General features: G+C 39.4%; 1 protein-coding gene across 5 annotated transcripts in view; it reads right to left on the bottom strand.

Annotated features, from left to right (window-relative positions):
* Nucleotides 1-17,057, bottom strand: part of Kiaa0232 (KIAA0232 ortholog) — a 71,959-nt gene that overhangs the window by 43,374 nt on the left and 11,528 nt on the right. For 4 of the 5 annotated variants that reach the window (XM_020165298.2, XM_020165311.2, XM_020165319.2 and 1 more), the window contains exon 2: nucleotides 1,668-2,166. In XM_020165298.2, the coding sequence (XP_020020887.2) occupies nucleotides 1,668-1,898 (231 nt within the window). In that variant the 5' untranslated portion in view covers nucleotides 1,899-2,166. Of the gene's footprint in view, nucleotides 1-1,667; nucleotides 2,167-3,466; nucleotides 4,506-17,057 lie in introns of those variants that run through there. The other variant, XM_074042669.1, reaches the window with a different exon arrangement.

Below are 17,057 nucleotides of genomic sequence, written 5' to 3'. Positions count from 1 at the left end.
TGCCTGAGCAAAAAGTAAGACATCCCCCAGTCTCCAAAATAACCAAAGGAAAAACGACTGGAGGTGTGGCTCAAGTAGTAAAACGCCTGCCTAGTAAAAGCAAAGCCCTGGTTTTTAAACACCAAAACCAGGAGGAAAAAAAAAGTCCACTCCCTATGAGTATATATTTATAACTGAGTACATGATTTTTGAATGATGGAAATAAGATATTTCTCATTTCTGGGAACAATTTCTTCCATGTTAATACAGATAACATCTTACTTGTCCCTAAAAAAAAAAAAAAGCCTAATAGTTTACATTTACTAGAAATACGGGGACAAATAATAAAGTTTTGGTAAGGAAAATATACCAACTACTGATCCCCTAAAATAACACATTTGTTGATTATTAGGTAATCTATTACTCAATCCCCTCAAAACCGTACTTGACCTAATTTGTACCAGCCAAGGCAATAAGTAACCTGAATGCAAGAAAATGCAGATGTGCCCAACCAGAAATGATGAAAACACCACCAGAAAGAATATATGCTCTGTACAAGTGATGTAAGAAAAAGCATCTTAGTGAAATTCTCTGTATTATTTACAGGACTCTGAGGCTTTTTAGTGGTTTGGAAGAAAAAAGTCAGTTTCTTCTGTCAAGGAAAGTTTGTTTCTACTTTCAGTATTAGTAGCAATGCTTTAAAACACCAACAAAAAGTTCCCATAAAATGCCCCCTTTGTTCTACCAAGGGTCTATAAAAACCAAAAGATTTGATGTGAAATTTGTACACAGAAATCACCCAGAGCCCATTCCTCCACTGTTGAATAGGACCTCTTGCAAAATGAGCCTGAGGTTCAGAGTTGTTACTGTTTTTTGTTTTGCTTTGTTTTTTAAACAAGAACCAAGATTTGGTTGGTTTCTCACTTTAAACTCAGCACCCATGTCAAATAAAATGTGTAGTGAAAGACTTACAAGTTGATACACTGTAACTTCTGGCAAGGTAATGATTTTACAGAACTTTAAGTCTACTGATTTTGTCATATACACTGTGATTAACAAGGAGTTGAACATCATTCTTGCAGGTGTATTTTAATACAATATTAAGTTAGGTGTAGTGGCTCACACCTGTAATCCCAGTTACTTGGGAAGTGGAGATCAGGAGGATTGTGGTCCAGGAAGGTCCAAGCATAAAGCAAGACTCTATCCTGCAAAATGCAAAAATGGGTTGGGGGCATGGCTCAAGTGGTAAAGCACTTGCCTAACATGTGCAAGGTCCTGTGTTTAATCCTCAGCACCACAAGGAAAATAAGACAAACAAAAAAGCAGACACACAACTAAATATCTAGGTGCAAGGAAAGACTTTCTCTTTCCTAAGTAGCAGAAGCCAACACTCCAAGGCAGTACTGCTCAGAAGTGGCAGGTCATCAACATACTAACAGTCCAGACAAGATTCAAAGTGCCAAAATGTAGTCAATATAGAAAACATCTATGAAGCAAAGCATGTAACTGAACTCAAATGTGCTCAGTGACATAGCTGATTTACATTCTAATGCAGTCTTACCATCTTGTAACCAATATGCCACAAGTGTGCACACCATATGTTGACTAGCCCTGTTCTGAAGTGTAAAAATGTACACATTACAGATATGTTCATCAATTTTAACCAAACACTTAAAACATGCAAATACCTGTTCCTGCAGGTCGTAGTCATAGCTGTCATGCAGCAGAAGGCTGAGGACATACCGAGTATAAATCATGGCATCAATGCCACATTTCTCCAGCTCTTGTCCCAGCCAGGTCTGCACTGGGCCCAAAGCATGAAGCAGAGACATGTCAGAAACAGACACAGGGCCTGGATAAGAAGTTGAGGAGCTTTCAGATGGCAAACCATCCACAACAACTGTACAGACAGGGTGCATGAATTTAGGTTGCTGACATCCTTAAAACTGGAAGCATTTTCTGCAGTTGCTATACTGTTGGTGTCTGGAGGGGATTTTCACTCCAGCAGGAAGGAGAGGTGCTTGACATCTAGGATAAGCATTTATGTGTGCTTCAGTCAGCTCTCTACAACACAACTTCCCTCTTCAGGCAGAGCAAGTGAATCAACATCCTGATAGTAACACACATGTAGATGCAGTTTTCTACTTTTGTTTCATATTGAGGCCAAATATGAGTCTCCGGCAAAACCTACAAAAATGAGAGAGAAAAACAATAAGCATATATGTAGATATAAAATTGAACGTTTTGAAAAAGTTTAAAAAATTGTTCCTATTTATTAAAATATCTTTGGTATCTTAAAACAAAGTTGTCCCTCCTCTTCCGGAATCTTTGACATTTTAAGCTAAGTGACACTATAAACTTTTAAAAGCTTAATTATAATTTAAAGGGAAATTGAAAAGTTGATGTTCTATTTGTGCTTAACTATACTGATTTTTATTTTGCTATTTCAAGAGACTGGACTAATAAAATTTTTGTTTATCTGTAACACTGAGAGAATTTACTAACAAATCACTAGCTCATATTTAAGTTTAATGCAAAGAAAGAATTGAACAGTAATTTCATTGAAGCACTACTTTAAAAATTAGTCCTTCAGCCAGGCACCAGTGGCTCATGCCTGCAATCCTAGCTACTCGGGAGGCAGAGATCAGGAGGATCAAGAATCGTGGTTCGAAGCCAGCCTGGGCAAATATTCAAGAGACCCTATCTCAAAAAACACATCACAAAAAAGGGCTGGTGCAGTGCCTCAAGGTGTAGGCCCTGAGTTCAAGCGCCAATACTACCCCCCCAAAAAAATTAGTACTTTAAATTTAAGTTTTATACAGGTAATAAATTTATTTATTGTTGGTACTGGGGTTTGAACTCAGGGCCTCGTCCTTGCTAGGCAGATGCTTTACCACTTGAACCACTCACCAGCCTTTTAGTGTTGGGTATTTTTGAAATAGGGTCTTGCAAATTATTTGCCAGAGCTGGCTTAAACCGTGACACTCCTGGATCTCTGCCTCCACAGTAATTAAGGTTATAAGCGTAAGCCACTGACACCTGGCTAATCAATTATTTTGTACAGCTAAAAAGTTTAAGGCTGGTCATCCCTTGTTTTATAAAAATTAACGTGAGGCACAAATTTCTTTTATACCCATGCCAAGCTATAATGTCATACCATTGTAACTTTTCTTCTTGTTTACCTAGGATGAATTTCTGATTATGACAGATGATACTCTTAATTTACTAGCTTCTCCTTTTACACACTTTCAATGTCAAGCTAATGTAATAACGGTCTTACTGAATTTAATTAGATTCTTTATGTTAAGAGTTCTGACTACTATATTCTGCTAGAAAGTTAACACGAACATAGTGAAAAGTAAAGCTTGCCAGATCAACTTTTGTATTAAGTTTAGCAGACAAGGAGGATACCAAAAAATGGCTTTCTGAGAAGTATTAATATTTATTGTTAGTAAAAGCATCAAGTCAAAAAGGTAAACACTCTCACCTGCAAAGACTTAAGGCTGAGTTTCTTGCATTTCACAGTTTTACATATGTTGAAGTGCTTTCTTTAAATAATGGTGACTCTACATAGGACTAAGTCACTGGATTACTATGTCCTTAATGGGCATTTGCACTTTCAAGAATGCTCTCTCCAGTGCTCCTCTTCAATTATGAAAGCTGATTAAAGCAAAGATTTTCTATAATGGCAGCCAGCTGAAATTTTCCAGGTGACTCAAAAAGCTAAAACATTTTCCACAAATCTAATAAATATTTGATCTCAGGATGCCAGAAAGATCACCAACTAATGCACTCAATTCTGGAAATGTCACATGAAGTAAGTTAAGAAGTGATGACTGAACCTGTGAGAAAATCTAGACATCTAGAGTCCACAGGAAGCACAGAGAGACCTGCATAGAAAGAAAACAGCAGTCTTAAAAGGACTGCCCTCGGTTATTCGGCAGAGAATTAATGGGTATATGCACATAAGGGACCAACTGAAGCACAGGAAATGACCATCATGAAGAGCAGGAGGAAACAGATCTGATGTTCAACAGGGGATATTTGCCACAAGGCAGGCCAGAAAACTTGTAACTCCAGGAGACTGGGTAGAGTACTCAGAAGGGTCTTTGTCATGGGGAACAATTAGCCTCAGACTAAACATTGCTCTGGTCTTCCCTAAGAAATCTTTTAAAGGACCCGAAAGGACCAAACTATCTCCAGCTAATTTCGTCATGTCCTCACAACGAAGCTCAAGGGTACTATGGGATACAGAGTGTACCCAGATCCTGGGAAGGTAGAGTTTACAGTGTCTGCGTTCATCTAAAACCAGTAGGGAGTCCAAGTGAAGAGAAGAAAATGCATTTAAATGGACTCAGGTTAACACAGAACTTATTAGCAGAGGACATTACAACAGTTATTCTAAGTTGGGAATTATGGCCCACACCCGTCATACCAGCACTCAGGAGTACGAGGAGTTTGAGTCCAAACTGGACTACACAGTGAGTTCTAAGCAAGCCTGGGCCACACTGCAAGACCCTGTCTCAAAAAATAATAATAATAATAATAATAATAGCATGTTAACACTAACAGAAAGAAGTTACAATCAATGTCTACATTAATATTATTATCTATCTGATGAAGTAGATTTCAGTATAAAGATAAAGACAAAGTAGGACAATTCATAAGATAAAGGGGTTGATTCATCAAAAGGACCTAACAGTACTATTTATCATACATCTAATAGCAGAATCCAAAAAATATATAAAGCAAAACTGACAGTCAGGTGCCAGTGTCTCATGCCTGTAGTCCTAGCTACTCAGGAGGCAGAGATCAGGAGGACTGTGGTTCAAAGCCAGCCCAGGCAAATAGTTTGAGAGGCCAACACAAAAAAAGGGCTGGCAAAGTGGCTCACGTGGTACAGTGCCTGCCTAGCAAGCCTGGGGCCCCGAGTTCAAACCTCAGTGCCACCAAAAAAAAAAAAAAAAAAAAAAGATTGAAACTGCAGGGAGAAAAGACAAATTTACAATTGTACCAGATTTCAATACTCCTTTCTCAACACTGATTTTTTTTCTTTTCCTTTTCTTTTTTCTTTGGTGGTACTAGGGTTTGAACTCAGAGCCTTGCACTTTTGTTAGGCAGGTGCTTTACCACTTGAGCCACAGTCTCACCCCTAAAATATGTATTTCTAAATAACAAGACAAAGGAGAAATTAAGAAAGTATTTGGAACTGAATGAAAATGCTACAAAAGCAGTTACTTACCTAGGAGAATTTTTTTTTAATTTAACATTTGTTTTTAGCACATATTGGTTGTTCAGGGGAGTTTCATTGTGACATTTCTATACATGTTTACAATGTATCTTGGTTAGGTCTGCCCCCACCATCAACCAGGGAGAAATTTATAATAGTAAGTGCCTATATCAGAAATATAGTTCTAGGAGAACAATGGCTTTGACTCCAGCAAATGACTATGTTGAGCTAAAAAGAGACTCATTCAAATCTCTTTTCCACAGTTCACATGCCCTTCCCCATTTGCCTGTAGACTATACCAGATACTTTTCCTTAGACCCAGAAGACAGGATGCTAATCGCCAGTTATTCTGAGGTAGTACTACATGCCCAAGAGGAACTTGAGGGAATTGGGAAATACCTATCTTTATGTTCGAAAGGACTCAAATTTCAAGAGGTCAAGTTTCATTACAGTTGCATGTAATCATGAATAGTTCAATGACAAAGTCAGACTGTATGCGACAAGAACAGATGAAGCTTACTAACAAAATAAAGAGAACTGAGAATAACTAGGCCAAGGGGCCAAGGGGCAAACACTGGTAAGAAAGCTTTAGTTAAAATGAGGTATATTATGCTGCAGACACAGCTACCTTTTCTTTGTATCTGCTCGTGTTACATGTCCACCCTAGACTGGCAGGGACGCTCAGCGCATCTGCTCACCATGATCATTCTGGGACCCAAGGTGACAAAATGGCCACCACACTGACCTCTGCTGCTAGTCCAGGAGCCAGAGAAAACAAGCTCTATGCCAAGTGTGCACTAGTGCTTCAAACACTTTCTCCTGAAAATGAGTTTCTCTCAACTTAACAGTCAAAGCAAGTTGCCTGGTCTCTCTTCAAGGATAGGTGTCACAGCCATAATGACCACTTCAAGGGGCAAAACATGGGCTCCTTAATAAGAAGCATCTAATGCCTAACATTGTTAAAACCAGTATTTTTTTAAATTTGTTTTTGGTGGTTCTGGGGTTTGACCTCAGGGCCTACACATGTACTTGCTAAGCAAGCACTGTACCACTTGAGCCATGACTCCAGCCCTTTTTACTTTAGGTATTTTATGAATAGGGTCACACACTTATGCCCAGACTGGCCTGGACTGTGATCCTCTTATTCATGCTACTTGCTAGCTGAGATGACAGATGCACACCACCATGCCCAGCTTTTATTGGTTGAGATGGGGTCTCAGGAACTTATCCCCCCTAGGCCGGCTTCAAACCATGATCATTCCATGACCCTCCCAATTTCCACCTCCCAAGTACCTAAGAGTATTCTTGTAGAGTTAGTCTAAATATTAGAGGCCCAAATAAACCAAAACACCACAAAAGAAAAAAATAATCCATGAAAGAGACAAAAGTAATACACATGCTCAGAAACGTTTCTAAAATCAAGAGCACAGCTGAAACACGGCCACCTAATGGGCAATGGAGTCCATTTCTGCTCTGCCCCCTGAATTACTTAAAGTCCCCTGCACCCTCTTCCTCTGCACAGGGCAGTCGTCCTCAGGGTGCTTTGCCTGAGAGGTGGGTACCATCATCTGTCACTATTTTAGGCCAAATAGTGACAGAACACCTAGGACTTGCCAGGTGGTCCAAACTGTGTGTGCTCAACTGCTTCCCAAATCTAAATGTGGGGGAATAAAACCATTTTATTTCCCAAGATTTGGGAAATAAAGCAATATGAAAATACTAGTGTGTATGTGTGTGTAAGGAGGGGGATGCCAACCTTGGTTAAGTTCTAAATCCACAAGCAGGGTGGATAACTCTTGAACCTGGGAATTCTAACTCAATCTTTTACCACCCTGATCTCTGCTAGAGGCTTCTTGTGTGCCATGTGCTGTGGGTGGTACTGGTAATAGAAAGTCAACGGCCCTCAGGTTTTCCCCCTCGGTGTTCACCAATCTGTATCATTAGTGAGCTTTGATTTCCTGCTTAGGTAAACCAACTTGTACTTCCCACTGAAATCCTCTGCCATTCCATTGATCTAGTATGATACTTTTGCGATTTATGTCTTTAAATATATATTTTTAAGTTGTCCTTCCTCACTACAAAGTTTGCAATAAATTTGCTGAAGTGCCCAATATTCAGAGGTCTGCATTACCTGCAACTGTCTTTTCATAATTATTCAATTTGGGTGTCTACAGCCTTCAAGGGGAAGCGGTAAAAGAAGGAGGAAGAAAAAAAAGAAGAGGAGAAAGAAGGAAGAGGAAACAAAGAAAAGGATATCTGAAACACTACAATTCTAGCTTTAGATGATACTACTTTTGAGCAAGATCCTAAATAGTATTTGCCTGGTAAACCAGAGTGCAAACACGTAATGAAGTAGTTATATATTTATAAATAATTGTTTCCTGTTATCTTCTGACCTCAGATCAATAATTTGAAGCACAAACCACTGCTTTTCCTCTTCCATAGGCAATCTGGCTCCAAGGCCTATGTACAGCCAGAAGTGAACATCCACAAAGAATCTACAACCACTAGGCACCAGGGGCTCACGCCTATAATCCCAGCTACTCAGGAGGCAGAGATCAGAAGGATCATGGTTTGAAGCCAGCCCAGGCAAATAGTTCTTGAAACCCAATCCTGAAAAAAACTCATCACAAAAAAAAGGCTTGATGGAATGGTTCAAGCAGTAAGAGCACCTGCTTAGCAAGTATGAGGCCCTGAATTCAAACCCCAGGGCCGGGGGAAAAAAAAAAAAAATCCCTGAAACCAGGGAGCAAGGGCTGAAAGCTGATCATGTAAGCCTGTTTACTCTAGGTTATCTGAGAAACTATGTCTAAATGCACAGTCAGATACACAGTCTTCTGCCTGCAGGTCTGAAGACTAACATGTGTCAAGTCCTGGGAAATGAATACAGCTTCTTTTTAAGATAATGTAATCAATAAAACTAGTGTGGAACCTCAGCTGTTGTTATGCAAACAGGAGGAACTGCATAAAGATGAAGAAATTCCACTTTAACTAGCCAGGTTCTTAGAAATGAACTAGTATAAGTATCTATTCTCCAGTGACACTGAAAACTCCTTTCACAAACACAGCATTCTTCTTACACACTTCTACTTGATAGCAACATAGCAATTAAGGGTTTTAATAAATTAAGACCTAGATAATCTTTATGTTTAAACGATAAGATGAGGCCCTGGGTTTGAGCCGCAGCACAACAAAAAATAAATGAATAAAAATTAAAAGGTGGGAAAGATGAAGGCAAAAGAAACAAATTTATAATGACAAAATACAGACAAAAGCAGCCAGTTCCATATAGAATGAGAAGTGCTAACTAGACTTCCATTAAAGCAAAACATTAAAGCTAGGTCAAGTGTATAAGAAGACCCCAAAACGGAAGAGCTTTCTTTCCAACCTGAACCAGTTCTCCTCTACTGACCATGCCACTGGCAAATGCCCACAGAACTGAAACCTTTGCTCAGCGTCTACATCCTTATTGTTTCAACTAGGATATTAGGAGATACACTGCTTATGTAAAGTCACACTGCTAAATGTCCAATTTTTACTTAATTCCCAGTTATCTAATGAGTCGTACTCAGTAATATTCTTTGGCTTGAAAAGCTGAACTACCACCAGATTAAAACTGTTTGCATGTTATCACATTACAATAATCAATATACATGTTTCGCTCACTTAGATGCTCGTTAGAATGAAACATCTAAATTTTAGAAATTTTAATGAGGAATTAAAACTTATATTCACACTAAGAAATTCAATTTTTCAAAAACCCTAAGAAAAGTCTATCTAGAAACAAAACAAAGAATTTCTGAAAATGCAAAAAGGTCCATCAGGATCAAAACTATTTTGCCAAAGCTGAAACAATTAATGATGAGAAACACAAGATCATCACAGTGTGCCAGTGCAATTTCTCACAGTGATATCAGAGCTTGTCAAAATGCCTGGGCGTAAACGTTCTACAGGTTTCAACTATAAAATGTACTCAGCTCAAAACCACAAAGTGATCTATCTTTCAAGTTTCAACCAAAGGGAGAAAGTGGCCTAAAATTCTGCAATTGGTGAGACAGTGAATTGGTTTTTAATTACAGTAAAAAGCTATAAGCTAAGTGATAATATGTCACAGTTCTCCAAAATGGACTTAGGTAGTAATAAGCAATACTTCAGTAGTACTTAATATGTAATTCAACAGGAGAATTTTATGGACTATTTAATATCCTACTAGTTAGGAATTTTAAAGCGTTCAAATGAAACTCTCTATTTGATTATACTAGACAACTCAAAATAGGATCAAAGTACGTTTTCATTTTTCATCCACTAATTATATGCTTCAAACATTAAATCACGTTCTAAATGTGGCTCTTATGGTAACAAACAATTCTTCTAGTCCCTTGGAAGGTATTTAAAAGAAGGGTGTCACCATTTAAAAGACAACCTGCAACCTGGTGTAGTGCCATACTGTGATCCTAACACTGGGGAGGCAGAGGCAGGAGGATGGTAAGTTCTAGGCCAACCAGAGCTACAGTGAGTTCAAGGCCAGTGGGAGACTGTCCCTTTGAAAAATAAAAAAAAATAAATAAATTTAAAAGGGGGAAAGGTGCTACACAGTTTCCCAAAAGTAAATCCTGGGTGATATAAATATGTATGGTATTGTTAGCCAGACCCTAGTGGCTCAAGCCTGTAGTCCTAGCTTCTTGGGAGGCTGAGATCAGCAGGATTGAGGTTTACGGTCAGCCTGAGAAAGAGTTTGTGAAACCCCATCTTCCAAAATAACTAGAGCAAAATGGACTGGAGGTGTGGTTCAAACAGTAGAGCACCTGCTTTTCAAGCATGAAAAATTATTTGTTTTGTATAAATTAGGAAGATAACCAGTGCTGAAACAAGAGCAGCTTGTTTAACTCAGAACTTCTTGAAAAGTTCATGCTCAAGTGCATCTGGGGCCTCCAAAAAGGAAAAAGGAGGTAGCAGTTTGTCTGCTTATTTGTTATTTTTTTGACCTTCTTTCTGCTTCCTTGGAATACACTTTGGGAACCATGGCCTTTTAATAAAAGAACTAACATTTTTAAGTCAGGCACAGTGGTGCACACCTGTAACCCCAACTACTTGGGAAGTTGAGGCAAGAGGATCACAAGTTTGAAAACAGCCTGGGCAACTTAGACCCTGCTTCAAACAGACAAAAAACGTATTCCCAAGGCCCAAGTTATAAGCAAGACACCGGCACTCCTTTTCACATGTATCAGAAATGTCCAGATTCTCCCCTTTCCCCTGCCCATGCCTCAGGCCTTGAGAGCGTGCTGGCTGCACTCCTCCTTCTCAGTGGGGCCTTGCGGCACACTGCCTGCCCACCTACACAGCAGTGAAACCGGCACACTGGCATCAAGGAGGCACTTAACCACCATCAAAATGGTCCTATTTATAAAATGGTTTATAAAGGCTTTATAAAACAATCAGTTTTAGTGAATCAAAAGGCAAAAACATCTGATGATAGGATGTTAGTGGCAACATCTCCACTAAGCAGTGAACCCAACTGGTCAGTGGCAGTGTAATTAAGGAGCGGCAAGTATGGGCAGAGCAAGAGATAGCACCCAGCAGCTCATGGAGGGAGGCCAGACAACCTGGAGTCCCTGTATTTAACAAACATTTGCTAAGTGTCAGGCACAGTTGCTAAACGACTTAGAAACTCTACAAAATTTAATTGCACTCTGAGGTATTCTTGAATTTGGGAAATACACTGAGAACTAAAGTCCCAACAACACTTTTTTTTTAATTTTTATTTTATTCATATGTGCGTACAATGTTTGGGTCATTTCTCCCCCTTCCCCCAACAACACTTTAAGGCAGAGTTAGCACTGATGTCTATTTATCTTAGGGAACTCTTGCCAGATGAGTTAAAAAGGCACACTGCTCAAAACCTTAAGTACAAATACCTCAAAGACAAGTTAACAATGTAACAGTCCCAAAAATATGTAAACTATTCAACAAAGATGGAATACCTTAGATTAGAATTTTACACTAATTAAAACTTCTCAAAAAATAAACTGAAAGGCAACCTATAGAGATCTACACAGATCAGAACATGACATGTTCAAATTATAAATATTACTACATAACAAGGTGTGTTACTTACTTTTGCACAGCAGTGACCAAAACATCTGGGAGAACAATGTAAGTGAGAAAGATTCACTTTCCCTGAAAGAGCTTCATACAAACTAATTTCCTTCTTCTGTGCTCTGTAGTCCTCTATGATACTATACCAAAGTCCCCTTTCTTTGTCTTGGAGGAGGGGTGAAGATGGAGCATTCTGAATGGATTCAGATTCCATAACAGAGACACCATTCATGCCTCCTTCAAGGTAGCCAACTAGTGTTCTCATATGAAGGTGCTAGGAAGGAGGAAGGAGGCAGGAAATTCAAAAAAAGAACTAACTAAAATGTAAGGCTATCCACTTCCCCACCAAAGAACTGAGATCCTTTTTACAAGAGCAACTAGAGCTATGGCTGATTAGGACAAAGTAGCCCTCCTCATTCTCCACTTCTAGGATATGGCCCACTGCTAGTACTAATGTTTGCCTTTATTACAGGAACAGCATTTGTGTATTACACTGTTCAGTTATAAGGCATGAAACTGTAATACCAGTGAGCTCACCACTCACCCTAGAGCTAACATGCTACCATTGACTTGTCCATTCCTCCTCTATCCCATTTCACTGCCTCTTTCCAGCAGAAGTTACTGACCTATATTTGGTCATTTCTTTGAATTAAAAAAAATTATAACAAATGCTTATGTACTGAAACAGTCCACCACTCAGCAGCACTTACTCTTCGGCTCTGTAACTGGTACAATGCTCTTGTAAGTCTTCAGGAACTTGTATTTTTCACTATTTTATAATACTCCACCATGTAAATACCATATTAATTCAACATCCTGCTAATGGACTTTTGAGTTGTTTACAATATTTTGCTACTTTGAATATTGCTGCTATGAAGAGACTTGTATGTAACTCTTGGAATACATTTCTCCTGAATATATACAAACTCTAAACTGCATAAAACAATGTAAGTGAAATAAGTATTACTAGTACAAAGCATCTCAGTACCGTACTCTAATTAGCAACATATCTGTAACCCTTAATCCACAAGCTTGCCAGACTTGGTACTCAGAAACTTAATTTTTGTCAAGGCAGGGAATGTAAAAAAAAAAAAAAAAAAAAAAAAAAAAAACCTCATTGGAGATTTCCTTGATCATTAAGGATGAGCACCTTTTCATACATTTATTGGCCATAAATGTTTCCTCTTCTCTAAGACACCTGTTCATAGATTTTACTTATTTTCCATTGGATAGTTTCTTTGTTGTTTTTGTTGATTTGCAGTTAATTCATATACAGACACCAATCCTTTGCCAGTTACATGCCCTGTAAGTGTTCCTTCCAGCGTATGGCTTGTCATTGTTTTTTCTTCATGCTGTTCTCTGAAGAACAAAACTTCTAATTTTAATATGCTGAATTTTTCACTCTTTCTTTTTATTGTTGGCACTTTTTGTGCCCTAAGACTTTTTGCTCCGAGTATCATATATGTACCAGCAGTTGAGCACACCCTGGAGCTTATAAGAAATGCAGACTCTCAGACCCCAACCCAGTCCCACTGAATCAGAATCTACATTTCACCAGTAACCCCCACACACTCCTCAAACATCCCTCTTTACCATAAAGTCAATTAGATAATGGTCTACATTTTCTTCTGAATATCTTTTTTTCCCCACATTGACAGTAGAATTCCTAACCACTCCTTCCCTTCCCTATATAAATCATCCACCTCTTTATACAACATGGATAGTCTGGCACTGCCCCTCTGTAGGCAGACTCATCATGCATCATTTCACGTGACTGGTTTGGGTAATGGACTACAGTGGACATAACGTATAATATGTCAAGCAGAAGCTTTAAAGCTTTTTTTTTTTGGTGGTACTAGGATTTGAACTTGGCCTCACACTTGCTAGGCAGGCACCCTATCACTTAAGCCACTCCATCAGTCCTATTTTTCAGATAGGGTCTTGCTTTTTTTTTTTTTTTGGTTGGGGGGGGTCTGGGCTGGCCTCAAACGGTGATCCTCCTGCCTCCTGAGTAGCTAGGATTACAGGTGTGAACCACCAGCACCCAGATCGGTTTGGCCTCTTGTTTTTCTCCCAGTATCACTGAAACAGTATGTCCAAATGGAACGGACTCCTCAGGATTGTTCCCGAAAGGAGAAGACTTATCAACAGAACCACAGCAGCTAACTCAAAGCCACCAGTAAGTGATGGGTGCCAAAAAGCAATATTTGGTATTTAAGCCACTGAGCTTTGGGTTGTTTCATTCTGTTATCCGAGCACAACCTCATAAAAACTAATAAAGCATCCAAGCCCTTAACCCATTTAGAGGCTTCCCATATCCAGAATCAGTGAAAGTCCATCTGTGAGAAGTTATCAATTTCTTTTTTTTTTTTTTAAGGTGGAAAACCAAGACTCCCAGCAGCACTGACAGATCAGCTTCCTACCCTCACGTATAACTCCATGACTCTCATATGCCAAGTTCCATGAATCCTATGTCTGCTTGGGACCCTCTCGTCGCTAACTGTGCATACCATATGTTAACACCATGCTATCTTCACTACTAGATCTTACATGAAGCCTCAGGATTCTCTTTAGGAGTCTCTCACCTCTTCTTGGCCCTTTGGCTTTCTAATAATCTTAGATCAGTGTGTCACATTCTATGAAAGCCCTGCTTGGAATTCTGATTGACAATGCATTGTGTGTATGTGTGTGTGTACATGTACATATACATCTGAAGAGAACTGACTGATTTATAGCACTGTCATCCTGTTTATTAATAAAAGCACTTTCCATTTAATTTAGATCTCCTTTCATGTCTGTCTTTCTTGGGGGTAGGGAGACGTCTGTGATTGGGTCTTGCTATATAGCCCAAGCTGGTCTCAAACACAGGACCTTCTTGTGTCAGTCAGCACAGTGCTGGAGTTACAACATGCATCAGCATGCTTGACTTCCTTTCATGTCTTTTAAGTTTTAAATTTTGACATACAGACCCCGATGAATCTAACCCCACATAATAGGTTATAGATTTTCTTAGGTTTTCTATACAAAATCATCTGCAAATGACAACATTTTTGTTTCTAGCATTCCAACCCTTTTGCCTGTGAATACTATTCTCTCTTTGTGTCGGCTGGGATTCAGCTATGCCGCTGAGAAGTGGTACTTTATCTCATACACAGGAAATGTTCCCACACTCCCGCATAAGACTGATGTGCGATCTCTGTAAGGCAGGTTTTCTTAGACACCCTTTACTGACTAAGCACACTTCCTCCTACTTGAAGTTTGCGAGACTGTAGCTGTAGCTCAGTCACCTGAATCAAGACTTAATGAGTTGGCTGGTGGAGTGGCTTAAGTGGTAAGAGCACCTGCCTAGCAAGTGTAAGGCCCTGATTTCAAACTCCAATATCACCAAAAAAAGAAAACACTTAATGAGCAAAGACACTTTCTTTCTCCTAAGTATAGTTTTCCTTGAGCAGCAAAAACCACAGCTCGCATGTGAGTCCTTGCTATGTAAGATGTGTATGTGCATGTGCAGTTCATTGGGAGATACTGTTACTCCCTTTTCACAAATGAGGAAACTGAAACTCAGAAGAGAAAATTAATCTCCCCAGTAAACATGAGAAAAGGAAGAGTAGGAGGCTACAACTGGCTCCACAGCCAGCTGTCCTTCATCCCTGTAGTGGCTCATCTACCTACAAGGGTCCTTGTGGCCCTAAAGGCAATGGGCTTCAGCTGCAATTACTCCACATCAAACTTGGGATTTGCAGCAGTTACATTCTACCCTGATGAAGTTCAATTGGGCCACAGGTTCCTTAAGCAATCTCTGAAATTATCAAAACAGGACACATTCAACAGGGGAAAAGAAAAAGAAGATGAAATGAAATTAGCCAAAAATTTCAAGTTCACAGGAAAGGTAACAAAATTTGGGGAATGAGTAATTAGTCCAAGAAGTTTAATGTCACTTCTAAGTATTTGAAAATATGCATGACAGATGGCTAAAGAAAGCCAAGGAGTCTTGACCTCACCAAGAAAAATAGCAGGTTGAGACAGATCTCATGTGAAATGACATGCTTGAGGAAACCAGTGTATTTGATCTGGGAAAGAAAAGGTTACTATGCACTCTAGCTCTGTCCAGATGCACACACAACACATATTCACAGTTACCTATGTAACTGTGAATGGGGAATGAGGAGAGTCACAGAGAAAGGGGGACAGATTTACCCGACATTTCTCCTGAAGGCTGACAGTGAGTCAAGTAAAATCAATCAAAAAATGTGGCCCAACTGTGACACTGATACATTATACAGACCCCAAATAGCAGGACATGTGGCCCATCTGCTGGGAGTGTTGTGCTAGCCCCTTCAAGGACTAATTCAGGTGCAGGAACACTGTCTCCTTACCCTTTCCCCTGTGACACTTACTGACTAACTGGCCATCTAGCCAAGGGCTCTTCCAGCCTCCCAAGTCCCCAGAGGTCCAACAAAGTTATGGTGTGGCCAGGCCTGCAAAGCAACTCAACACCTCCCTCCAGTCAGTGTAACACCCTGCATGCTAAGAAGCTATCTGCATCTGCTTCCCCAAGAAACCAACGTGAGATGTCTACTGAAAGCTGGCTGCCCATAAGATGTAAGTGCCTCCACCTGCATCTGAACAGCAGCAACATTTACTATGTGCAGGACACAGTGATGGACTCAAGCTGAATCTGGAGGACAATGGCAGCATGTTCACAGGTGACTTAACAGCTAAGAGAATGTGATTTCAGCACATGGATAAAATGATCACCCTCAAGGTCCTATTCCTTCTGCACTGCAGATACACCAATTGCACTCTATAGAAACTCTATGTTCTACTTTAAGAACACAGACATGCTCCTCAAAGTCCTAGGCACTGTAGCCACTTTGAGTGAGTACAACTTTTCCTTCTCTGACAATTTTCAATGCACCTCAATCTATTCATTTTCAATCTACCTTCAATCTGTACAGAAAATTAGATTAAGTCCTTCAAAATATCTAGAATTCAACATTCCAATAAGTATAGTAGCCACTATTGGCCATTTTAATGAAAAGTAAATAAAATTTGAAATTCAGTTCTTCAATGGCACAAGCCACATTTCAAGTATTAATAGCAAGGTATGGTAGCTCATACCTGTAATTCCAGCTACATGGAAGGAAGAAGTAGGAAAATTGCAGCTCACCAGCTTGGGCAAAAACACAAGACCCTACCAGAATAATAAACTAAAGCAAAAGTGGCTGGGAATGTGGCTTAAGTAGTAGAGTGCTTAAGTAGTAGAGCAAGGCCCTGAGTTCAAAACCCAGTATAATCAAAAAAAGAAAAGAAAAAAAAATAGCATAAACCAACTCAGTGTGGGGTATGTAAGTGTAGACTCTCCCACCGGCAGTGAAACTTTCTTACACACCATTCAAATGATAGACTTCAATCATGATCCTCAAGAGGAGGAAGGAGTGGGAAAGGTAACTGAACTGTGGGTTCCTGCCATGTTCAGAATGGCTTGGACTCAAGTGTTAATATAAACAAGTTTCAGTTTTGTAACATTTTTTCAACAAGTTTTTACACAGTGTCTTCAATTTGGGAGAGGATACTGTTCAGAAAATTAATGCATACTTTAGTCACAAGTTGCCTTTGTGTGTGTGTGTTTTTGTTTGGTTAGGTTCTTTTTTTTTTTTTTTTTCCCTTTTTTTCCCCCTTGCTTCAATATCTCTGCCACTTTGAAAGCTCTAACAGTTAATTACTTTAAATGTTGCTAAAAGGACATTTT

This window comes from Castor canadensis, chromosome 9 (genome assembly GCF_047511655.1).
Source record: "Castor canadensis chromosome 9, mCasCan1.hap1v2, whole genome shotgun sequence".
Taxonomy (NCBI): Eukaryota; Metazoa; Chordata; class Mammalia; order Rodentia; family Castoridae; genus Castor; species Castor canadensis.
Note: the sequence above shows the minus strand (reverse complement) of the source record. Positions and strands in the feature narration are given on the sequence as shown.